Source organism: Rutidosis leptorrhynchoides, chromosome 10 (genome assembly GCF_046630445.1).
Source record: "Rutidosis leptorrhynchoides isolate AG116_Rl617_1_P2 chromosome 10, CSIRO_AGI_Rlap_v1, whole genome shotgun sequence".
Classification (NCBI taxonomy): domain Eukaryota; kingdom Viridiplantae; phylum Streptophyta; class Magnoliopsida; order Asterales; family Asteraceae; genus Rutidosis; species Rutidosis leptorrhynchoides.
The window spans coordinates 282957204-282984832 of record NC_092342.1 but is presented as its reverse complement, the minus strand read 5'-3'; the positions used below and the strand labels follow the sequence as shown (position 1 = coordinate 282984832).

The 27629-nt window shown below is 31.9% G+C and overlaps 2 protein-coding genes across 2 annotated transcripts; both read right to left on the bottom strand.

The window, feature by feature from the left end:
• Positions 1-4184: 4184 nt before the first annotated feature.
• On the bottom strand, positions 4185-10851 carry LOC139871558 (phosphatidylinositol 4-phosphate 5-kinase 8-like). The gene is made up of 9 exons (XM_071859263.1): positions 10675-10851; positions 7888-8946; positions 6585-6752; positions 6313-6478; positions 6117-6227; positions 5848-6035; positions 5588-5739; positions 5299-5464; positions 4185-4665 (listed from the first exon to the last, which is right to left on the bottom strand). The coding sequence occupies exons 1-9, from the start codon at positions 10683-10685 to the stop codon at positions 4386-4388; spliced, it is 2301 nt and encodes a 766-aa protein (XP_071715364.1). The 5' UTR covers positions 10686-10851; the 3' UTR covers positions 4185-4385.
• Positions 10852-12248: 1397 nt separating this feature from the next.
• LOC139872331 (RNA demethylase ALKBH9B-like) lies at positions 12249-16704 on the bottom strand. Its single transcript, XM_071860182.1, has 6 exons — positions 16435-16704; positions 15109-15588; positions 14051-14136; positions 13648-13958; positions 13481-13552; positions 12249-12742 (listed from the first exon to the last, which is right to left on the bottom strand). The coding sequence occupies exons 1-6, from the start codon at positions 16577-16579 to the stop codon at positions 12472-12474; spliced, it is 1365 nt and encodes a 454-aa protein (XP_071716283.1). The 5' UTR covers positions 16580-16704; the 3' UTR covers positions 12249-12471.
• Positions 16705-27629: the final 10925 nt, after the last annotated feature.

The following is a 27629-nucleotide window of genomic DNA, read 5'->3' as shown; positions in this document are numbered from 1 at the left end:
TCGGACATGATATAAATTTCGAAGTACTAAAGCATCGGTACTTTGGATGGGGCTTGTTGAGCCCGATAGATCTATCTTTAGAGTTCGCGTCAATTAGGGTGTCTATTCCCTAATTCTTAGATTACCAGACTTAATAAAAAGGGGCATATTCGATTTCGACCATTCAACCATATAATGTAGTTTTGATTACTTGTGTCTATTTCGTAAAAATATTTATAAAATTGCGCATGTATTCTCAGCCCAAAAATATAAAGGGTAAAAAGGTAAATGAAACTCACGCATATAAATATTGTAAAACAGTTAATAAAGCATTTGCATGTATTCTCAGCCCAAAAATGTAAAGAGTAAAAGGGATTCAAATGAAAACTCACCTAATGTATTTTGTAGTAAAGATGCATATGACGATATTGAACCATGCAGGGTTGGCCTCGGATTCACGAACCTATTTCATTGTATATAAGTTAAAATATATATTTGTAATCGAACAAGATTATACATTATCTTAAATTATATATTATACTTATTTAGTTTGTATATATATTCAAAATATTTAATATTTATATATCTAGTTAAAAAAAATATCATTAGTTTGTTATATATAAGGATTTATATAGATATTGTTATTATATTTGATATGTAGGTATATAAACTATTACTATAATTATAATATATATATATATATATATATATATATATATATATATATATATATATATATATATATATATATTAAGTATGTTTTAGGTAAAAATATAGTTATTTGTAACAAAATGTTAGTTTTGATAATAATAACTTACTAATAACAATAACGAATTTGTTAAAAATTGATACCTATGTTAATAATAATAATAGTAAAACTAATAATTACAAAAAAAAAAAATGATATTAATACCAATATTAGTGAAAAATAATAATAACGATACTCCTAAAATGTTGATAATAATGATAATGTTAATAATGTTAATAATATCAATGATGTTAATGAAAATAATGATCATCCTTAATAATACTGTTAGTAGTAATAGTAACTAATAATAACCATAATAGTATCAATAATAATAATATTTGGTAGTAATAACCACACTACTAATAATAATAAGTGTTATTTAATAATAATACTAATAATTATATTACTACTAGTAATAATTACAATCAAGTTAATAATAACACAATTGTTAATAATTTTATTATAACAAATAATAATAATAACCATAATAATAATAAAGATAGCATAATAAAATGGAATTTACCTTCAATAAGCTTTTTATAAAAAGAATGCCTCAAGCGAGGCTTGAACCTCCGACCTCTCGTTACCCGTCACTCCCCTAAACCCACTGGGCTGTTGCCCGTTTTCTGTTTTGTTTTATAAACTAAAATAACTTAAACTGTATAACTCGTGTTCTTCTCCTCCTTTACATCGACTAGTCGAGCAGAAAACCCAGAATCACTTAACACAGTTTACAATTAGATTTAGGAGTTTAAATAGATTTATAAATAACCCTGATATATTTAGTTAAATCAAATAACAAAACAATATATATATATATATATATATATATATATATATATATATATATATATATATATATATATATATATATATATATATATATATATATATATAATGAAGAACAAAAAAAACCGTCGCTGCAGTTGTAAAAAAAAATGATTTTCAGTTTTGTGAAAGTTTTAGCCAACGAATATAACACGAATTATATTTCAAATCTATCTTAGAAACTTTCTTGATCATCAGTTTAACTGGAAACATCAAAACAATAACGAATTTCGCGAAGAACAATTCTTTGACTTTTTGAAGTTTAAACTTTGACCTGAAAATTCGAGATCGATAAATCGATTTGGGTTTTGAAACTTCACATATAGTTTGAGTATGAGATTCTTAACACTTCTACATTTTTACATTTTGTAATTTCTTTCGAATTCGAGTTTTGAAAAAAAAAAATGAAACTGAGGTATAGAACTGAAATTAAAAAAAAAATTTAATTTCTCAAAATTCTAAAATTACAGGTAGTTGATATTGATAATAAAAGAACTGAATGAGTTTTTGTCAACAACACAGATTAAATGCTTGTTTCATAGCGAAAAAGTTGTCGACACAGATTATGCTATCGGGTACAAAAAAAATAAAAAATGAAAAGTGATTAAGATCTTTAACAGACTTTGTTTGTATTGCAAGAGGAGATTGTGACTAGTAACTATTTATGGACAGGAACAAGAATAAATAATAGTTCGATCCTGACATCAAGCAGAAAGTGATTCTGTAAAGTTTCATAATTAAAATTTAATATCAATAATTACCAAATATAAATAAAGATATTAATAACAATAATAATAAAAATACTCATAATTATTATAATAGAAATATTACTAATCAAAATAATCATCCTAACAATAATGATAAAAATATAATAATAATAATAATAATATCAATAATACTAAAGATAATAAATAATGATAATTATAATTATAAAAATAGTTATGATCATGTTAAATATAATAAATGATAATTTTAATTACTAATAATATTTAAATCATATTTAGATTCTAATTTAATAATACTTATATTTTTTACTTGTGTTTTGATAAACATACCTTACAAATCTTAGAATTTTAATTATATCAATGATAATAATAATAGGGTTAACAATACCAATTCTGATATTAATGTTTTTAAAAAAAAAAAATTGAAGGTAATTATAACAATTATATTTAATTCTATTTTTAACCCGTAAACAAATTTAATATTACATATTATTAATTATGACATTATAATAACATATATATAACATTAATATTTATATATATTACAATATATATATATATATATATATATATATATATATATATATATATATATATATATATATATATATATATATATATATATATATATATATATATATATAACATTAAATATGTATAGAAATTATATATGTTCACATATAGGTTTATTTTCATCATAACTTTATTATTTTATTTATTATCTTTCATATTCAATTCAAATGATTAAATTATATCTTATTATTTCAATTTATTATATATATATATATTTATGTTTATATTTATTTATTTATATATGTATATCTTATACATATACATTTTTTTTATTTGTACACATTTGTTCGTGAATCGTCGAAAATAGTCAAAGGTTAATTGATTACATGAACACAGTTCAAAGTTTTTGAGGCTTCACATTACAGACTTTGCTTATCGTGTCGATTATAGATTAAGATTAAAATTTAAATTTGGTCGGAAATTCCCGGGTCATCACAGCGGCTGAGAGGAAACTCTAATCATAGAAGAATACTTATATGATTTTTGGTGTATTTTTCTACAAACCCTATAGCCCTTTATTTATAGTGGAAATCAAAGCCTTGGGTTTTCTCCCAGTTTGATGTGTGACAAATGCCAAACCTTTTAAATCTCGCATAAAACAAGCTACTTTGAGATTCGATATCTCATTCACCTTCAATCCGTTTTGAACACACTTTAGTTCATTGTAAAGCCCTCGTCAAGGATTACAAAACCCACTAAGTGTTTATTAATACATATCAATTTATCATATATTAATTTGTGTCCAAAGTTGGTGAAAAAACATACTTGTTTTTGACCAATTTTTCCAACACAATTCACCCGGTACCAGATCTCGCGCTCGGGAGGCTTGATTACTCGGGGTTTTACCTTCTATAGAGGAGCTAATGTACTCGTTCATAGGAGGGTTTCCTCGCTTACCCCAAAAAAAAAAATATTGTTATAGGCTGAGTTGGTTGTTTCCGGTTCTCTTCATGACGCTAGTTGTGGTCATGGGTTCAATACCTGCCCCATGTCCCTTTAAGCATGGGTTACGCGATTTTTCTCTCACATGCTGACCGTGGAACCGTGTGTCGTTTTTACGCTTTTTGTTTTCGTCAAAAAATAAAGATAAAAAATCAGGCTTTTCACTAAATTTTTTTTTTGCTTCTTTGCATTCACTCTGTGATAGTAATAAATGATGGTGTAAACAGATAGAAAAATTGAATGATCATGATTCCAAAAGCACACAACTATCTTTTCCAGTTATTTGATGTGAAATGAGATCAGTCTTACACTTTTAATCATGGTACAATCATGCAAGCCTTAAATCAAATTAGTAGGGGTAGGTGTAATAAGGATGAATGACCACATTAATTAAAAGTAGACACTACTTGGACTAAATTGTAGCTTTGTTTTTATATAAATGCACATATAATATAATTATATACTTATATGTATATAACCCAATATGATATGATACAGTACCTACAAAAGTGACAACAACAGGTATCTGAAGTGACTATATTCGCGTCGTAATTAAAGAATTTCAAGTGGCACCTGTTAAACCAGGGACTTCAAGGATCAACAGGAAAAACCTTCTCCAGAAAATTAATGAAACGCTTCGAGTAGAATTTAGGATCAGCGACAGATATCGACATTGGATCATACCGAACCGTTTTGCATGCATGTTCTAGTTTCTTTTTCATGCTATAGTCTTGTAGTATATCAATTATGCCCAGATATAGAACAACATCATATACCTCAAAAAGTTCTACTTCTGTTGAACCTGTTGTATCCTGTGAAACCTTGCGGTTCGCCTGGGCTGGCATATTCACACCTAACTGCACTCGTAATCTGAAAAATAACAATAAAAATATACATGATGAATTTTTCGTCAAAATTTCACCATCCAAATTTTTGATGCTATACTATTTACACATGAAGTTTAATTACCAAGTTACCCCTAGTAACATTTAAAGTTATTTTCAATGGGTACGTATTTTACTGTAGTAATTTTGCATTTTTTACAGTCTTTGCTACCCTTTCTATACAACCTTTTTATTTTTATTTTTCTTATTTCGTTACAATTTTTTTCCCACATATTACTATTGATAAACAAAAGTGTCCACTTTGATTGGTATAATTATTAAAGATTAAATTATGTGGTTTACAACCATTTTTTTTTTTTTTTCCATTTCCTTATATTTTGTTTGCCTTCTTTTCCCACTTTTGATAAACAAAATTGTCCACTTTGTTTGGTTTAAATATAAAGGATTAACTATGTGATTCGGTAGGTTGAACCGGATCATTATTTTATTTTTTTTTGGGTTCCGTTAGGCTCACTACGGGTAAAATATTGTAATGAAAACATATAGTTTTGTAGAACGAAAACCTTCCAGCGGCAACGAGCGGGCCCATAACCCTCGTTAGTTATAGATGTGACTGTTACTTTTCCAATAAAGAACAAAAAAAGTGATGATTTAATACCTTCCGGTACCAGGAAGAAGGAGATCAACTTCTTTGTCACCAACAGAGAAAGCTCTCAAGGTGTTTCCTCTTATGTGTGGGCCCGGTTCAGTGCTGACGGAACTGGGTTCATGTGTAACTAAAAGAAGACCCTTGGGAGGAATCGAAAGGTCCCCTGATATTGAACCTAAACGGTGCAGAACATAGTTAACAATCAGATCGACCAGAATATACGTGGAGTGTATACATGTTCAAGTAGGGAATCTAAATTAACAGATGAAATTACAACGTAAGCGAAACATAAATTTACCGTCAACAACAGGTGCACCGGACTCGTTCTTTGCATCTGGTGGCTCCAAGAGAGCCTTCAGATGCTCAGGAGCTCTAAAATGCACTCCCAAAAGAAGGCTATAATCTATCACCTGTTGTGATTCTAAAAATGTGCAGTCTAAATAGATTTGCCTGCAAAAAAATTGGAAGAAAGTTATATAAACGATGCAACAAAAATAACTTGAAAAAAGTAGTTCCGATATGGTTATAATTTTTTGACGCACAAAGCAAAAGACTTACTTGAAAAGTGCTTCGCGTAGTGACTTGTCCATATGAAAGTCATATGCAAGATCAAGATCTTTTAATGTGGTGCCTTCATCTATGTGATCCTTATTTGTAATTCTTCCATGGCAAGAACCCTTCAAATCATAACGTCGATGTATTCGTAGTTCTGTTTTGAACATATTACCCATGACTATAAACCGTACCTAAAAATATAATATGATATGCGTTAGTCGCATTAGAATAACAAAGCTAGAATACATCAAACGAGAACGGATAACGGATACCTTCTTGCCACCTCTCAGCGTGATCTCGTGAAGGCCGAAAAATTTGGTTATGAGAGTGTTATCATACATTTTTACATGGTCATAATAGCTAGGAAGCATCTTCAGTAGAACCTAAAAATATGTTTGAATATGATCAGCACTTACTTTAGTCTAGTAATGTTCATTTGCAATAGAGATGGTTCATATAGATTCAAACCTTAAGTTCAGCTCTTCTTAATGTCTTGATTACAAATCTGTCATCGTGCGAGAGATAGAATATGCTGCCACTTTTTCCTGGTGAAGAAAGCTCTCTCAAACCATCATCCCCACATATGGACATCATATATTCTGCAGCATCTAACTTAAACATCTCCCTTAGATTCCTGAGCATAATCAATCATAATGTACCAAAATTATACATACAACAATAGAGATAATATGTGCATGGCATTTTACATAAAGAACAGGTTCCAGCATATAAACAGATACCTGAATACCATAGGACAATAGTCTTTCCAATAGAAATCAACAGAATAGTGTGAAGGTGTGAACTGTGATCCCTTTCTGGGGAAATACATCCGTATTCTAGCTCGTTCCCCAAAATCTGAAGATCTCACTTCACGCATAGGAACTGGTGTAATCTTGCCAACTGTGTACCTGTAAACTTCAAATGATACAACAAATGAGTTGTAGTATGAATACTAAAATAATGTTCTGCAATCCTAGTAAAATATAAGAAAACCAAAGCATAGGTTATAAGCTTACAGCAAAACAAAAGACTCACAAAACCAAAATCTACATGTCAATATATACAGAAAGTGTTATTCCTGGCCCCCAGAAGACTTATAAATGGACATGTCAATATTGTGACATGAACTCTGCATGTGAGCTCTAGTTAAGCATGCATGAGGCCTACGATCACACACACATACATGTTTGTTTATACTCATGAATTAAGTTATCTGAACATTTATAATACTTAAACTGATAGATTCGCAAGACATAATCTCAACACATCCGTTTTGCAGCTTTTACCACAAATCAGTGTTCATTGTACTGGTGTTGCTGGTACATTCAGAAAATTTGTAATCACCCTCTTGTGCAAAACATATAATAGCATGGTACTGCAGTTATGTATATAATCTGTCAGTCATGCTATCTGGGATTGGATTATGGGCTTTGAAATAGCTGCCATGAAAACTTGCAACATGTAATTCTCAGGTGATATGGGTGTGGGTTTGTGTAAGGGTTTATTAGGGGCTTAATCATTACTCAGTACATGGCACACTTTATCGTACTCAAATACAAAAGATTTATGGTAGTTAAGTTAGAAGACTTGCTGCTACTGGATAGTAATCATTATTAGTGTACGCCTTGAAAATGTATCCAAGTGACTCAATTTCAGTAATATGCATCAATCCTTTAAGAGAATGGTGTACTATGAGTGCACTATTAAAAGAACAAACTTAAATAAAGTTGTGTACAACTTTTGGCGAATAAGGAAGAGCTTCAGGACAAATGAATGCTTCTTCCCAGTTAAGTTGGAAGTTACTGACGGATTACTCTAAATGTCAATGACGGGATCGACAATATATACATAGGAAATCTAACAGTGTATATTGCCCAATGTTATATGGATAAACAAAAAATAGAATATGATTTGTGCATGTGTTGTCTTCTTGAAATGATCTATTGATATATTGTGCCATATCAGTCTTAGGATTAGTGCCTACAAAGATGATCCACAGTTTTGGACCACAAAAGACATGTTGTTCAAGTTCAGTTCATTTACCTGATACCCAGCTGCAGATTAAGCATCAGATAGTAGCTTTTATGGCCTTCAAAAATATCCACACAGGATTTCTTTTTCCCATCGTTGGCATGAAACTTGATCTGCTGTTTGCTTTTAGCCGAACCTCCTGCATTATTCTTAACCCGTTCTTTCATTAAAACACCTTGCATGTATTCCCTTTCCCAAGCCACGCTACTATCATCATCTAGTTCACTTCCCCCTTCATCTGACATATGAGATAACATGTCCGTAGTCTCAGATGTAAAAAAGTCTCTAGTAGAATCCCCAATGCTATAATCTTCCTCCGTTGGTTGCCTCCTACTCGATATACGACCCGAGTCCCTAAAAAATCCATTAAACGAGATCTTTTCAGATAAACTTCGACCAACATTACGCTCCATATCCCTAACAGACCTACCAGAAGACCCATCAGTTATCAAACCTTTCTTTTTATCAATTCTTCTAAACGATTGGCACTTGCGTCCTGCAGCATAAAACGTGCCTTGTCCATCTTTAAGTCCCTTAGTCCACGCCCCAAAATAATAACTGCCATCTGCAAACCTGTACACACCCGACCCATCTCTAAGCCCGTTTGACCACGACCCATCAAACAGGTCACCATTGACCCATTTCATCACCCCTCTACCACACATTCTTCCAGCTTTCCAGTTTCCAATATAAATGTTACCATTACCCCAAGCGTATTTACCAGTACCTTCATGCACCCCATCTTTCCAACACCCGTCATAAACATCGGTATTACTATACTGCTTTCTTCCAAGGCCGTTTTGAATGTTCAACCGCCAGGACCCTTTGTATACAGATCCGTCCGGGTTCGTTAATGTGCCAAAACCATGAAGATAACCACCCGAAAAATCACCCTCGTAGCTAGTTCCAGATGACCAAGAAATCTGCCCTTTCCCAGTCATTTTTCCATCTTCCCAGTTACCATCATAAACCGTACCATCTGACCAGGTGTATTTACCCATTCCATGAGGAATATTTCCCTTAATATTACCAAAGTAAATATCCCCATGTAATTTTATCTCCTGACTCATCCTGAAATTACGAGGAGTAAACATAAAACCTAATCAGCAAAACATAACTAGCGGATGCGATTTCTACCACATCAGTGGGGTTTCTGCATTTTACTGATAAGTGAGAACACAGTCAAAAATATTATATCTCGGACATTTTTTCAGTAACAGTAAGTTTCCTCGTTCCACTAATACACCTCACACTTTTCTCAGAATTACACTTCCCTTTAACACATCAAAACTTTAATATTTTATAACTCATCAGAAATATAATGGACTACTACAGTTAGATCATCGTACGACTCCTCTCAATGGTTAATACATTGCCCAAGTCTGAAACTTAAAAAGAAAAATAAAACTTTTCCATATTAATGTAAGATCATAAGATGCTAAAAAATTACAGAAATTGCAATTCATAAATCACATAATATCATGCCTTATGCCTATAGAACATTATTCCTTCACAGTTCACACATTATACACTACACATTCTTTATTGAAAAACGTTTTGCCCATTGCTTTAAAGATTATATCTAAGTTTTCTTGAAAGCTATTAAAAAAATATTTTGGCTAATGTAGTAGAATAGATCATACAATCTGATAGATATGGAAACAACAATCCATATTATTATCGTAACATAAGAATAGAAGATTCTAAGCAATATATGCCCAAGTTTACATGATAAATACTACTAAAGGGATAAAAATCACATAGCCAGATATGTAAACATAAACACTTGGTTTCTGTTTTATAATTACAAGACTAGGTAAGCTTAATAATACATAAAAAAATATGCAAAGGAGCAGTTTCAAATGTTTCAAAGATAAATCTGAACAGTTCAATTGAATTCTAAGGATCTTTAATAATAGGCGTATATAAAAGTAAAGAAAACGGGGGAGATTTTCCTTGTTCAGGTTACCAAGGGAGGGCGAGCATTCTTACTCAGATGTACATGGCCTACCGGGGTATCCCTGTGACCATTTTTGCCTCTTTCCTTGGCCACCCCAATATGTGCAACTCACAAGATGTGCAACTAGTGAGGTTTGAACCTAAGACACATTACCGATCACTAGGTCATCTTGGTGATGGTTCTAAATATAACATGTATATAGAAGTTGTTAGGTTTTCCCTGTTCGTGTTACCCGGGAAGGACGGATAATCCGCCCCCATACTCTAGTATACGCAGCCCATCAGAATACTCCCCGGCTGTTTCCAACCCTTTCCCTTGCCACCCAAGATTCGAACCTGAGATTTCTAGCCGCATCAAAAGAATAGATTAATTAGACAAAGCTAGAAAGTGAGTTTGAACAACATAAAGTGATATTGTATTATATATTTATACCCTATGTAACTAACCCCTATGTATAAAAATACATGGATCCAGCTAGAGTGATTTCTAGCCTTTCCTTTAGAATATATATCTAAACAACTACTGAAATAAAAAAGACTTCATTCCATGCAATTAACATTGTAGTTTGCTATTAACTATTATTAACCATTGGACTTTGACCATAGCACAGCCTCCCACACTATCTGAACAGTTCAACAAAAGTTTTTCAATTAAAAAACTAAATTCACTCATAATTATCCTCAAACACCTAATTTGCACTAACAAATTCCTGCAGTTAACAATCATCAACGCCACATAAACCTAAGCAAAATACATAACATACTAATGAAATCACAGTCGGAAAGTCAATGAAGACTTGGATTCAACAAAAATGACATAAGAAACTAACAAAACTTCACCTCGAATCCATTCAAATCAAATTGAGGTTTTGCATAAACCCTAGCTAAATCGAAACAGCAACGAGATCCACAAGTGAAGTAAGGAAGTGATGAATCGTGCAATTAAGACTTCAAACTATACAAAACGACAATATATACGTATACTTAGTGGAGTTCATAGGTGTGTGTGAGACAGAGGATTTCAGGTAATGAAAGGGGAAATAATGGTTATTGGAGAATCAGAGACATGAATACGTGGCAAGCATGCACAAATTTGTCAGAAGAATGATGACCGTTGGATTGAAATATGATCGGGTGGAGATGACGATTATTGGGTTTTGTCCGTTGATCTGGCTGAATGACGACGCAAAGCATATGGTGAGTTGTTAAGATTCACAAATTTATTTTTATTTAAAATAATGGAAACAAAGTAGCATCTTTGATTTTCTTAGTATATAAAATAAAAAAATGGAAAGTTTTTTTTAATGTTAGTTGTACCTTCCAACTTTCCCTCGTTCTAAATTATCAACTAAAATTTAAAGTGTAGTTGACAATAACCTCTGTGATTTATGATTTTTATTAGTATCTTAATTAAAGAAATTATAAATTATACATAAATGAAAAAGCGGATTCAAGCTGACGACGTGTGTAACGCATGCTCCTGTTCCGCGGTTGGTGTTATATATAGAAATTATTATAGACCACAAGAAAAATAAGTATTTTGTTTAATGTTTGTACCGACCATTTCCCCCCGCTTTCAAAATGATGAATATGAAATCCGGATAAAGATCGGATGATCTAATAATTAGATAGAAGAGAAGAACAGATAAAGATCGAATTTGTTAAATGAAGGTGTAGAATTTAATGTATAAATAAATTGTTTGATAGTCTAATGGAGTATGTGATAGTATTCTAAGAAGTAAATTATGTATTGTAGTTTTACATGAACATTTTTTATCTACATGTTAATGTTAATTATTATAAATAAACTCAAATAAGTGAACCTAGGTGTGTGGAGATGGGTTGAGTTGATTCGTTCTAATTGTCAAATATTTAAGAGTGTGAATAGTACAAGAAAAAAAAGTGTTTCAAAATTCGAATACGAACCTTGAACTAAAGGCTTTGTACATGCCACAAAGTCAAAAGTAATGTTCTTAAACAATGGGCATAATAATAGATACTATAGATTAGATGTTAAAAATTTGTAACCGTTCTTTAATCTATTTGATTCAATATCAACCGAAGTTTATTAAATTGCCAAATTGTTTAATTACATTTTACTTTTGATCGTTGAATGTGCATCTGGTTCCAATTAATTTTCAAGTATTAACTAATGACCCCAAACGTTGATTCCAAATTATTCATTATCGAGATATTTTCACTTGGTTGTCATTCAAGCATGGTAGCAACATTCTTAAAACAAATATATATTTTATAGATTTTCAAACAGCAGCTCTAAATCTCTAATAGCTACCGATAATATAAAAAAAGAACACTTGTACGTTTTAATAAATGCCATTAAAAAGTCGATATTAACCGCTACGTAGAACACATCAAAGCATAAAACGACTAACGACACCTCTAAAGAATGTAGATAGAAAAATCCTTATTTTATATAACTAAATAAAACAATTAAATGATTTTACAATGTTCAATTCCTACATAGCAAAAAATGTAAATTCCCCATACCTTACACCAAAAAACCACATTTATAATTTATTCTACTTTCACAACACATAAATCTAACAAAAAACAAAATCAACAAAACAAACTGTCGTCTATTAGCACTAATCATGCCAATAACGTTATTAGGGAAAATTAAGCTTTCTTATAACCTCGTCGTCGATCACTTGCATTCGTTGCTCCTAAAGCTGGGAAATCATCAGCAGGAAACAAAGATGGGCTGCTCGAATTTGAAGCAGCACCAGTAGGAGTAGTTGGAGACGTTACTTTAGTTTCGATATGTTTTTGTTGTGATGGTGATTTGGGCGGGGTTATGGGCAAAGGCCGTAGACCCTGTAGCTCCGGATTAGGTGAATAACCGTAAGGAATCTTACTCTCATCCATTTTCCTGAATGTTATCGAAATCCTGCAACAATAAATGAAGTCAATATACAAATTTGATGATAAATTGATTTTAGAAATGAAAAGTTCACTCAGTTTTCTCAAGATGAATTGATTTGGGTTATTTTTAGACTTTGATCTCCAACAGTTCAAAAATAAAGCAACTTAGTTAGAAGGCGACATGTCAAGGGTATATTTGGTGAAACTAGATGGTAGCTGGTAGCCGATAAGCATTGGTCTTTTAGATGTATTTAGATGTTTGACAGAGTAGCTGCAACAGTTAAAAAAAAAATGTAAAATAACAAAAAGTTAGAAGTTTTTTCTCAAATGCTAGTTCTAGTAGCTTCTAGCTTTTTCCCTCAGTCTAATAGCTTAAAGCTTTTTTAACCAACCGAAGCTTTTTATTAGATACGAGCTTTTTCTTAAAAGCTAGAACTCTTGAAAGCTCCAAAAAACTCCTCACCAAACGTACCCCAAATGTACAAACATTGTGCAATGTATATTTATAGTGTTGTTCACAAAGAGTTTTACTTCAAAAAAATTACTCTTCATTTTGTCACATCATGTAGTATATACGTAGTAGTTAACACATTATTAATTTAAAATTCTAAAGTTATGGGTGAATTTTCAATTGGGCCCCCAACCTGCTTCAACTCGGGACTAAAAACACACATTTCAATCCTGGGCCATTTTTGCCACCTTTGATTGAACTAAACTGTAAAGGAAATTGTGGCGATATTTCTTGGAACGCATAAAATCATACCTTTTGGCCGGGACTGCTGGAACACTATGTTTGGCGACATCAGCACCGTTACCCTTTAACACGAGCACCGACCTGCAATATATAAATGAGATCGATCAATCATCAACATGAACACTTTTTTCATATGTGATCAAGAAAATAAAAAAAAAATAGTATGTTTTTAGTACCCGACTGGTAAAGGTATGGAAACTGGGCCTGAGAACTCTCCAGGCCCAATAATCTTGAGATTCGAACCAAAAAGTATATTGCATTGGGTCAAAAATGATATGGTGCAGAACGGTCTAACAAAGTCATGATGATCGATATGCGGTGGAATACAGTCACCTTCTTCGTATATATTCACAATGCAGCTGTTGGGTATGCAAGTTGGAGGTAAAACATGCCACCTCACCATTCTTTTGATCATCTGTATAAATATTGGAGGCAGGGGATCAACTTCTTCGTCTCTAATTATACCCGGAGGGTTCCCGTTTTTATCCTGAAAAATGTGACGACAAGTCAATACAAATAATTATAATTATAAAGTAAGAAAATAAAAGGGAAAGTGAAAATAGGATGATGACTACGTACCACTGCATAATTATAGCAACAGCCAAATTGAATAGTGATGCGCCCTTTGCCTCGCATCCATTTATTGGGTTCTGTATATGTTCTCTCTGCAAATGTTTCATCATTGTTAGTTGCTCCGTATTAGTACAAATATATGACTCGGGTTTGGGGATTCAAGGTTTCAGGTTTATATTTTTAAGTGGCAGCAATTTCAGTTCATATAAATGTATCCAGGTTATGTTTTTATCTCTTCTCTAATGGATAAAAAAAGAAGACAAATTTCATAAAATAATAGTCAACATAGTTACCCAAAATTCTTAATTAAGATAACGAAACAAGGTCTCATTATAATTTATATTTATATAGATATAGAATAATAATAAGTTGAATTTAAGTAGTACAAAAGAGCACTACGTAATACAAAAATTGTTAGTAAACTTTCATGTTTGTGCTTTTGTTGGTTTTCATTTGGTCGGTATTTTAATCTTGGCACGCTCCTAGATGGTTTGGTTGATTTAGTTGTTGTACGCCTTCTAGTTTGCGAGGCTCATCGGTTTGTAGATCCTGATTTGGTTTCTTTTATCGTTTGATTAAAGTTTCCTCGTTTTATGAAGTTAGTGTTTTTTCGCCAATTTTTTCAAAGAAACAAGCCTTTCTTTTAAACATCATGTTTCTTTACACCAAATGATTTTTTTGACAGTTATAGACATCTTCTTCAAATTTGTCTCATCTTTTATAGTAAAGTTGAACATAAAATCCCTCTTTTGTTGTAGATCATGTTTGGTTCCCTCAATTAGCAAATTTTGACAATGATGCTACTTATTTCTTTCTCTCTGAAATTTACCAAATTAAGAAAGAGAGCTCAAGTGGAAAATATTGTAACTTTAATGTATTAAACATCCTAAATTGTATTCACAAAATTGTATATATATTATTATATTCCTTAATCCTTAATTCTCGCCAACCAAACTAACCTCAACTCGACTCATTTTGATCCGTACCTAGAAACAGTTTTACCCATTACCAAACACACGCGACATATTACTAAAATAGAAATTATTTGAGAGAAAAATACAAACCTCTAAGCCGCCCCTTTTGGCCCAACCGTTGAAACTCATACACAGATTCAACAATCTTCTTTTGCTCATCCGCACTAAAAACACGAGTGTGCAACTCAAGACCTTGAACCACATTTACATTCTTCCCGTTAACCTTTTCGTAATGTACAAAGTTAGTCTTCCGTCCAACATTTGCGAAACCTAACTTTTCCTTTTGTTCCTCAGACAAAACTTCATCTTCCACCATTTCTTCATCCAACGATCTACCAGAAACAGAACGAGATGATGAAGTTGAATATTTGCTGTCTACTGAAACTGGAGAGAACTTGTCGGAATAGTTTTTCCATCCCCCCGAGTTATTCATCAGCGATTTATTTGAAATAACACTCTTGCTTGAAGATTCTTGAATACCCTCGTTTAAAGATGCTGAACGTCCCTCGGAAAAATCATCTGAATGAGCGGGCTCGTGACTTGACATCGATAATCTTTTAGCGCTCTTTACTGCCAAAATTCAAGAATAATAGACAGTTAGAAATTTAGACCCGATTTGGATTTAAAATAGCTTTGAAACTAAAGACGAAACACGGATTCACATATACCATTTTTGCTAACTTAATCTGTACAAGTAAAAAAGATATTAGTTGAACTTGATGAATATTTCTTGCAACAAATGTCAAGAAAAAGATGATCAACTATGCTCTGTCATATTTATTAATTTATATGGCAAAATAACTACTAAAAACAAGAATTTTAAAGCTCAATAACATACACAAATGAGCACATCACCTCCTCAACAATATTAGACCTTGCATAACATTGCATTAATCAAGAGAGAACAACATGCATAAACTCATATAAAGCTATTAACTTTACACAAAATAACCATAAATTCACATAAAGCTATTAATTGTTAACAAAAAATCCAACAGATATATGCAGTTAATTTTTTTTTTTTTTTTACTAGGACTTTTATCATACCAATTTTGTTATAATATGATAGACATAAAAAACAAGTATAGCATAAGATAGTTATTACCCATAAATTCACATAAAGCTATTAACTTTACACAAAACAAGCTTTAATTCACATAAATCTATTAACTTTACTCAAAACAAGCATAAATTCACGTAAAGCTATTGTTTTTTAAAAAAAGAAAAAAAAGGAAAAAGAAAAAAACCAACTAGATACAATACATAACAAGAAACAATATGCAATTATTTGTTTACTAGCACCTTTATCATACCAATTTTGTTATAAAAGATATAATTAACAAGTTTAATAAGTATAAGATACTAATTACCAATATCAATATCAATTTAAAAAAAGAAACATAATTTAAATCTTACAGTTAGCAATGGATTGCACACGAGACGTTAAATCAGCTTCACAATGACTGCAAAACGTTTGAGAAAACAAAAACTCTTCGATTTCATCACGATTCAATTCCTTCACGATTGACAGCCAATCATCTTTCACAATTTTTCCATTCATTGTGTAAGTGAGCACGCTAATTCTTCTGATTGTGGGGAACGGATAAACAAAAGTAAACCCTAAAAAATTGACGAACGAATTGGTATAAATCTCAATCGATTTAGTATTTACTGTGCGTAGGTCACAAGATTTATATATACGATAGAATAAAATAATAAGAGTTAAAAATAAAATAAAAAATAGGCTTAGGTAAAGATATAGTAACCACAAAGGTAAACCCAACTGAACTTTCTTTGTACTTTATGAGGAGTTGGATTCCGTGAAGTAGTCATATCCGGAGTCTTTAGGTTCAGTTTTTTTTTTTCTTGATTTTTTTTTAAGTTAAATTTTATATTTATATAAATTTAAATCAAATTTAAAATACAACTCCGTATATTATTATGTTACTAGGTTTTTGAGTGTGCGTTGCACCGGTGTGTAAAAAATTGTGAAAAACATGTAATTTGCAATTTATATTGATATGTAAATAGTGATACTAAAAAAATAGGAAAAGTATAAGAATTATTTAAGATCTCGTGGTGTTGACATGTATTTTAAAAATTCTTTTGAGTTTAAGAGCCCGTGGTGTTGACGAATTTTAATAGTTATTTTGAGTTTAAGAGTCCGTAGTGTTGACAAATTTTATAAGTTCTTTTGAGTTTTAGAGACAAAATTTAAAAGTGATTTTGGGTGGTGTTAGTAACTTAATGTCTAGAACCTTTTTTTTCTCACCATTAATATCTTTTTAATTATATATATATAAATTATTATATACTACGTAATATAGTGTTAGTTTAAGAACCTTCATTCAGATTATGTATTGTTTATGGTATAGAGGTTTTATAATAAGCTCAAAGTTGTATCAGTTGCTCTTGGTACTTGCATAAGGTCCACTGCTAGTGTCCTAGGTGTTATGAAAGTAGTTTTGGCCACCATCCATGTTAACATAAATAAATATAGCCTTTTTAAAAAAAAAAAAGATTATGTTATAATATATATATATATATATATAAATGGATAGTCAATTATTGGTACACAAAAGTAATATTATTGTATTACCTAAACTTGTGATATTTTTGCTATAAATAGTCATGAATGCAAGCATTAAATTTGCACCATTTCTCACACTTACAAAGTGTTTCTTTCTTTCTCTCCATTATCATCTTTGTTCTTACACTTCATTATTAGTATTCTTAATCAAGAATCAAACCACTAAAGGTAGTTATAAGCCTACTGAATTATAACATCAAGAATCAAACCACTAAAGGTAGTTATAAGCCTACTGAATTATAACACGTTATCAGCACGATAATCTTAATACTAATTATGGTTGGCTCTGCCACCTAAATGATATATGGTCGGTTATACCACCTGAATAATATATGGTCGACACTGTCGTCTAATTATCATTTATGTTACTAAAATTTATATTTCAATTATCTAACATTTATATGGCCGACACTGTCGCCTAATTATCATTTATGTTACTAACATTTATATTTCTATTATCTAACATTTATATGGCTGACACTGTCGCCTAATTATCATTTATGTTTACTAATATTTATATTTATGTTATATAACATTTATTAATGATTGCTTACATATGGCCGACACTGTCACCTACTTATCATTTATGTTATATTAAATTTATGTTTAATGTTTATATACTTATGAATATAAAGTGACTATAATTTATCATGTTGTTTGTTTTAATAGAAAATGTCGAATCTGAAAAAGCTAAAATATACTCCTTTAGAATCAACTGGAAACAACTACATGCCATGGGTTATAAAAGTAAAAATGCATCTTAAATCAATGGGCATTCTTGAAGCCATAAATGAAAACAACACTTGTTCTGAAAAAGAACAAGCAACGGCATGTTGCTTTATTCATCAACATATTGATGAATGCTTACAAAATAATTATGTGACTGTAGAAGATCCTCATGTTTTATGGGAAGGTCTCAAAAGCAGATTCAATAATCAAAGAGAAATTTTACTTCCAGCTGCTATGGAACAATGGAGAACATTAAGGTTCCAAGACTTTAAGAAAGTAAATGAATATAGCTCAGCTCTGTATAATACATGTTCACAACTTAAATTCTGTGGACATGAAATAAGTGATGCAGACATGATGGAGAAAACTTTCTCCACAATGAATGCTGCAAACATCACAGTGCAAAGAAATTTGAGAATGCTAAAGTTCAAAACATATCCTGAACTTAATTCATATCTCTAAGTTGCAGAGCAAAATGATGAGCTATTAATGAAAAATCAGCAATCCCGTCCTACTGGTACACTTGCAATCCCTGAAGCAAATACTGCAAATAATTATAAACAGGGACAAGGACGCGGGCAAGGTCGTGGTTATAATAACCATCACCATCATCATGCCAAAAGCCATAACTATGGTAGAAACCATCCTTATGGTAATGGTAATGGGCGTGGTCGTGGTCGTGGTCGTGGCCGTGGTGGTCAAAGAAATAATAATCCACGAAAATATAAATATCAACCACAAAACAAGCCCATTAAACAAGATGTTGAAGAAAATTCTTCTAAAAATTCTGAAGAATCTTGCTACAGATGTGGTAGAATGGGCCACTGGGCTAATACTTGCCGAACATCTAAACATCTTGTTAAGATGTATCAGGATTCGCTGAAAGATAAAGAAAAGGAAGTAAACTTTGTGGATAACGTCGATCCAACAGTCACTGAGAAACCATCTGATTTATATGAAGATTTCTTGAATGTTTAAGTTGTGTGTCTTTCGAAAAATAAACGATTTAATATCGTCTGTCTTTGTCATTATGTTTGCTAAATGTTTCAGTACTATCTATTTGCGTTTAAAATATTGTGTAATATTAATGTACTCACTATTTATTTCTTATATATGAAGTTCAATATGAATTTTGCTGGAATACAACATCAATCAAGTGGTGGAGATCTCTGTATAGCAGACAGTGGAACTACACACACTATACTTAAATCCGAGATAAATTTTATTGATCTAAAACCAACGGAAGGAACTATACATACAATATCAGGACCTGCTAACTTAGGTCCTAACTTGATAAAAGGGATAGGAAAGACAAATTTCATACTACCAAATGGTACAAAATTTTTAATAAATGATGCCTTATTTTCTCCCAAGTCAAGCAGAAATTTATTGAGTTTCTCCGACATATACCTTAACGGGTATGATTATCAGTCAGTGACAACAGAAAATGAGAAATATTTAAGTATCACTGACAAGAGTCATGTGGTTGAAAAACTGCCAAGACTTAGTTCTGGATTACATTATACACATATAAATGTACCAGAAATACATATGGTAGTTAACGAAAAATATATTGATCCTGGTGTATTCAGTTTATGGCATAACAGATTAGGCCATCCAGGATCAACAATGATGAAAAGGATTATTGAATGTACTCATGGATATCCACTAAAGGATAGAAAAATCCATCATGATACAATGGTTCCATGTAGATCTTGCTCTCTTGGAAAATTGATAACTAGACCCTCACCACTTAAGGTTGAGAAAGAATCACCAATGTTTCTTGAAAGAATTCAAGGTGATATATGTGGACCAATTCATCCACCATGTGGACCATTTAGATATTTCATGGTTCTAATAGACGCATCTAGCAGATGGTCTCATGTTTGTCTGTTATCAAGCCGTAATGTGGCATTTGCAAAATTTCTTGCCCAAATTATTAAATTGAGAGCTCATTTTCCTGATTACACTATTAAAAGGGTGAGACTTGATAATGCTGGTGAATTTACATCTCAAGCATTTAATGACTATTGCATGTCTATAGGAATTGTTGTTGAACATTCTGTTGCTCATGTGCATACACAAAATGGTTTAGCCGAGTCATTGATTAAACGTTTACAGTTAATCGCTAGACCATTGATAATGAGAACAAAACTCCCTGTATCTATATGGGGTCATGCAATTTTACATGCTGCTACATTGATTCGCATCAGACCAAGTGCAAGTCATAAATATTCCCCCTACAACTTGCTTTTGGTCAAGAGCCAAATATTTCCCATCTTAGAACATTTGGTTGTGCAGTGTATGTTCCAATTGCGACACCACAACGTACAAAAATGGGTCCTCAAAGGAGGTTGGGAATATATGTTGGATATGAAACATCTTCAATATTAAGGTATATTGAACCTATGACAGGTGACGTTTTTACAACACGTTTTGCTGATTGTCATTTTAATGAAACATTGTTCCCTAGATTAGGGGGAGAAATGAAAAATAAAGAAAATGATGTTTCATGGTGTGAACCTCAATTAAAGTATCTTGATCCTCGCACAAAAGAATGCGAGATAGAAGTTCAAAAGATAATGCATATACAAGAACTTGCAAATCAATTGCCTGATGCATTCACAGATACAAAAACGGTGACAAAATCATATATACCAGCAGTAAATACTCCAGCTCGAATTGAAATTCCAAAAGCTGGCAATAACGTCACTCATGAATCTTTGCCACGTCAGAAACGTGGAAGACCAATTGGTTCAAAGGATAAAAATCCTCGAAAAAGAAAATCAGCTGATAATGAAGTAAAAGAAAGTGTTCAAGAAGAACCACAAATCAGTACTCCTACTGCAGAGGAGATTGATGATGTCAATACAGAAATTGCAATCAATTATGCATATTCAAAAATATTATGGAACAAAAATGAAATGAAAAATCTTGATGAGAAATTTTCATTTAATGTTGCATATGACATCATGAATAATGATGATGATCCAGAACCAACATCTGTGGTTGAATGTCAAAATAGACATGATTGGGCTCAATGGAAAGAAGCAATACGAGCTGAATTAGAATCACTCAATAAAAGAAAAGTTTTCGGATCCATCATTCTCACTCCTAAAGATGTGAAACATGTAGGATACAGATGGATTTTTGTCCGAAAAAGAAATGAGAAAAATGAAGTTACAAGGTATAAAGCTAGACTTGTAGCTCAAGGTTTTTCTCAAAGACCGGGAATTGATTATGAAGAAACTTATTCTCCTGTTATGGATGCAATTACTTTTAGGTACTTAATCAGCCTGGCAGTTTCTAAAAATTTAGAAATGCATCTCATAGATGTTGTGACTGCTTATCTATATGGATCACTTGATAGTGATATATATATGAAGATACCTGAAGGATTTAAGGTACCAGAAGCATCAAATGCAAAACCCAAAGAAATGTATTCGATTAAATTACAAAGATCTTTATATGGGTTAAAACAATCGGGACGTATGTGGTATAACCGATTAAGTGATTACTTGATAAGCAAAGGGTATACAAATAACCTTACTTGTCCTTGTGTTTTCATTAAGAAAACAACATCCGGATATGTGATCATAGCTGTTTATGTTGATGATCTTAACATCATAGGTACAAATAAAGAGATCCATGAAGTCATTCAACTTCTAAAGAAAGAATTTGAAATGAAAGATCTCGGAAAAATCAAGTATTGCCTTAGTTTACAAATTGAGCATATGCCTAATGGTTTACTTGTACATCAAACAACATATACTGAAAAGATTCTGAAACGTTTCAATATGGACAAGGCAAAACCATTAAGTACTCCTATGGTTGTTAGATCACTCAATGTTGAAACTGATCCATTTTGTCCATGTGAAGATCATGAAGATATTCTTGGACCAGAAGTACCATATCTTAGTGCAATTGGAGCTCTTATGTATCTTACAAATTGTACAAGACCTGACATTTCTTTTGCAGTTAATTTGTTGGCAAGGTTCAGCTCTGCTCCTACCAAAAGACACTGGAATGGGATCAAACACATATTTCGATACCTTCGAGGAACTACTGATTTAGGATTATTTTATTCTAATGAATCAAAACAAGATTTGGTTGGTTATGCTGATGCAGGTTATTTATCTGATCCACATAAAGCTAAATCTCAAAATAGATATGTATTCCTAAATGGAGGTACTGCAATATCATGGCGTTCTCAAAAACAAACACTTGTTGCTACATCATCAAATCATGCCGAAGTGATTGCATTACATGAAGCTACTCGGGAATGTTTTTGGTTGAGATCAATGACACAAATCATTACTGATTCTTGTGGACTAAAATGCGATAAAAGTCCAACAATTATCTATGAAGATAATGCAGCTTGCATAGCACAGATGAAAGAAGGGTATATCAAAAGTGACCGAACCAAACACATACCTCCTAGATTCTTCTCATACACTCAAAATCTCATTAAGGACAACGAGATTGAAATGAGATATGTTCAATCCAGCAAAAACTCTGCTGATCTTTTCACGAAAGCACTTCCAACTGCTATTTTCAGAACACACGTTCATAACATTGGCATGAGACATGTTCAAAAGATGTAACAACTGAAGCGATGTCTACTTGAGGGGGAGTCAACTCCATGCTGCACTCTTTTTCCCTTAGCTAAAGTTTTTTCCCACTGGGTTTTCTTTAGCAAGGTTTTTAACGAGGCAGTAACTTACAGTTGATCTTTAACAAACAAAATTGCTATCCAAGGGGGAGTGTTATAATATATATATATATATATATATATATATATATATATATATATATATATATATATATATATATATATATATATATATATATATATATATATATATATATATATATATATAAATGGATAGTCAATTATTGGTACACAAAAGTAATATTATTGTATTACCTAAACTTGTGATATTTTTGCTATAAATAGTCATGAATGCAAGCATTAAACTTGCACCATTTCTCACACTTACAAAGTGTTTCTTTCTTTCTCTCCATTATCATCTTTGTTCTTACACTTCATTATTAGTATTCTTAATCAAGAATCAAACCACTAAAGGTAGTTATAAGCCTACTGAATTATAACATCAAGAATCAAACCACTAAAGGTAGTTATAAGCCTACTGAATTATAACAGATTATGTATTGTTTATTGCTTAGGCATGAATCCGGTTGAAAGTCTAAATAGGCCATTAATACATTAATCTGCTTCCACTTTCAACTTCAAGTTCCTAATTTTATCTGAAGGGCCATATACGTGTTTCGATTTTTTTTCTTTATATAAAACTTATATATAATTTTGTACTATATTTAATTAATAATAAATAGATGTATGGATAAGTTTTGATTGATTTGGAATTTCCTTAAATATAGTGTATATGATAATTACTATAAATTATAAGTTAACCACAAGCCGCCACATAAGCAAATTTAACCAGAATTAATAACAGACTGACACGTAGGATTATTGGCACGCGCTTTATAATAATGTAATAATGTAATAATAATAATAATTTACAAAATTACGCCAATTGGTCCCTAAATTTTGTACTCCATCCGTCTCACTTTAATATGTCAATTTCCATTTTAGAATGTTTAATTTTCAAAAATAGATAAGAATAATAAGTTAAAGTTCTTTTATACTCTTATTTTATATATGTAAAACAAAAAATAAAAATAGCTAATAAATAAAGGGTAAAACATGAAAATGAACAAAAAAAAGTAGAAGGTGATAAAAACATTTTTTAAAATTGAGACGGAGAGAGTATCAAACAATATATGTGATCTTTTTTTTACTATGTCACTCTCCATTTATCAATTTGTTTCACGGTTGACATTGAAACTAACGTCCATTAAAATTTTTCCTTAAAACTGATCACATGTCTCACACAAAGGTATTTTAGTCTTTTTATTATTTTTATCTTCATATTTCACCCACCTTCCTAAAACAGTAAACAAAACTCTAAGTTTTTATTTCCTTCAAACACTTTTAATCAACAAACAAACCGAACAAAAATTATCTCAAATCAAACAACAATAATTGTTACAAGTGCATAATTGTTGCGGTTCTCAAACCAAACCAAGCCTTCATCACTTACGAATTAAAATAACAATTAAAGAACATGAATTATGTGTAAGTAACTAGAGATGGGTGAATAGTTACTTAGTGTAATTTTTAAAACTGTTTCGTTTTAGAACTTAAGATTACTATAGTGTGATTTGATTAGTTTGTTCACAAGTATAATAAATATAAAGATAAGAGATAAGAGAACAAACACGGAGATTTATAGTGGTTCGGAAAGATGTTAACTAATCTTCCTTAATCCACTCCTCAATTCTAACGAATTGAGAGTTAGTTTCACTATGATGCTCCAAACTCGGTGGAGTGTCCGGATACAACATTAGCTCCTCGATAAGTCGCAGCTTATGAACCATTACGTCCCTTTGAAGAATTCACAATCACCAAATGCTCTTACCACAAGATCCTAATGCTTCCTCTAAGTGAAATCTCACATATCTTCTAGATCCCTTTAAGAAGATAGTTTACAAGTAAACTCACAACTAAGTTTACAATCACTCTTGCTTGAATCACTCTAAATAAATTAAAATAATATTTGAATGATATTAGTAAATGTATAGAACTGTAAGTGCAAGAGGTGAGTCTTCAAGTGCTCCAAAGTTTATAAGCAAGAGAAATTCAAACCCGGATGGCTACGGCTCACCTCACGATCGACCGTGCAGGTCTCTGACCTCTGAATTTATAGCCGTTTGAGATCTTTAACTTTGTCATTTTACCTTATTGGATGGCTGCAATTAGATGCCAAAAATATCTGAAAAAACCTGCATTACCCCTTTTATCTTGGATGTATTCTTTGAGGTTGACCTTGCCTTAGAAGAGGAAAGTCGCATTGTACTAGAGGTGTGTCATTGATTTCCTTTTAAGGCAAATGCAGAATTTTGATCCCATGACAACCACAACTCCAAACTTCAAGTCACAAGTCTTCAAGCCTTTTGTCAACATTATTTTGCAAGTATGTACATTCATTGGTTACTTGCAACCTTTCAAATTAGACCTACTTGTTTACATGAAGACTTTTGGGAGTTTACACTAAACTCTTATTAACCATGTAATTAATGCTTAATGGTTGATCAATGTAACACCCTGAAATTTTTTTATTTTTTATTTTTAAAACACGGCGGAAGTAAGCACTTAATTACCAAAATAGCCTTAATTAACTTTTACATAACTTTGTTTACAAACCAACATTATACAACAACGGTGTTACGTGAAAACATAATTAAATTAGAAAACCTCAGAGTCAACGCATAGTCAAACATGTCTTCAACCCGTCCGCAACACCCGTCCTAACCAGCAGTACCTAACCTGCAAGGGATGAAAATGTGGGAGAATTAGCACAAATGCTAAGTGAATGGATACTATCTAACAGACCAAGCATAAGCAACTGAACATGCAAGGGGTCACAACTATGCTAACGTCATGAACTAGCATACAACAACAACTGACAATATGAGGATCGGCGGCTTGTACGAGCACACGACTTACTTGATCAAGCTACAGTCTACCGATAGTCCGCTTTACTGACTCCACTGCCTAACCGTCCAGACGCAACACATGCGTCCTTCTATGCTATACTGAATAATCAGTAACACCATGACCCGACCAGGCTACCACAGTCGACCTCACATTAACCCTACCTTGCCGCCTCAGTGGGTTCCCAACCTTACCGCCTCGGTTGGTGTCCAACTAACAGTGGCCACATAATATCACAGATATTCAGTCATGCAATCATCCTAACTAGCATGGCAATATCTAACTACATATGGTATTCATACTGAACATAAACATAAGAATAAAGAGTCTGAACAAGTAGCGTGTCAGCTACTTAATACTCTATCCGGAGATAGACCCACTCACTGAATACCAGCAACTAGCTCAAATAATCTATCACTGAGCGGCTTCCTTATCCTTATCACCTGAACATAAGGCAAATTGATATTGCTTTAAACATACATATTATTCGACGCAATATCATTTATATTTCATAGGTTTTTACCGTTTACTAAGACATTCGAATGTATAAATCACAAGAAAAACGACAAAAGATAATACGAGCTCGAAGTTTGAAGAAAAGACGATAAACGATGGATTTAAACCAAATATATGTCGAGATAACATTACCCGAATACAAGTTCAAGATGAGCAAAGAATAAAAGTTCAAATGAAAAGTTCCAAATCGATAAACGTCAACGCGGGATCAAAAGAGAACAAAACATAAAATAAAAACAAAGAAAACTGTCGATTACTCCTACGCGAAACGTGTAAAGCTACGCGAAACGCGTAGTATTTTACTCCTACGCGATACGTGTACTCCTACGCGAAACGCGTAATGTTAGGCCAACTTTAATCATGAATCATAAATGGGACGGTGGCTTTTGTGATTAAAAATTACTTCTTTTTCAAGTGCTACAGCAAGGAAAGCCAGTTTAAAGCTTACCTACTACTGGATCAATATGTTAAATACAGAGGACTAGTACACATATCAAAAAGACAAGAATTACTATACACATACAAAATTTATTACTCTAGTTACTTTGTATTTTGAAGTACTCTGTATAATTTAGTTCTGTACCAATTTAATTCTCAAGTCAAGATTATGATAGTTTCAAATATTAAGGGTGTATTGTTCGTGATTAAGGGTGTTATTGTACGCGTGAAAGGGTGTTGTTATTGTAATTTTCTACCGTTTGAAGTTAATGAAAGTGAAGAATTTTTAGTAAGTATATCCTGTTAAAATTATCGTTATTATTATGTTTGCATATTTATGTTTTTATGTTTACCCTAGTATAATGAGTAGCTAAATACCCCTAGTGTTTGCTTAGATGTAGAGCCCCTAGTGAAATGGATTGTTATCATTTGTAAAAGTTAAAATGTAACTTAAGTATTTTTAACATTGAGCCTAGTTAAAAGAACCATTATTATATAATTAGGTATTTAACCCTTGTCACTTAATTTATTAGATTTAAATAACGAAAGTTATTTTTAGCTATATAAATTAAGCTTCAACACTAAAAAGTGATCTAGACGAATTTATAAATAAGTTATTAACACTAAGTTATAAATAAACTTCGGTGGTTTGGGTAATATCAATAATTATATGATAGTGAAATTGTAAAAAGGGAAACCGTTATGATTTGGGTTTTGGCGAAGGTCAAAACTGGGTTGGGTCTCAATTTAAATACTTAA

Coding starts and splice junctions, on each gene's coding strand:
- LOC139871558 (XM_071859263.1), bottom strand. Junction 6,479..6,584: donor TATTGTCCTATGGTATTCAG/GTATCTGTTTAT, acceptor GATTATGCTCAG/GAATCTAAGGGAGATGTTTA. Junction 5,740..5,847: donor CTACGCGAAGCACTTTTCAA/GTAAGTCTTTTG, acceptor ATTTTTTTGCAG/GCAAATCTATTTAGACTGCA.
- LOC139872331 (XM_071860182.1), bottom strand. CDS start 16,579: ATGAATGGAAAAATTGTGAAAGATGATTGGCTGTCAATCGTGAAGGAA. Junction 15,589..16,434: donor TGTGCAATCCATTGCTAACT/GTAAGATTTAAA, acceptor GAATTTTGGCAG/TAAAGAGCGCTAAAAGATTA. Junction 13,959..14,050: donor GTTGCTATAATTATGCAGTG/GTACGTAGTCAT, acceptor CACATTTTTCAG/GATAAAAACGGGAACCCTCC.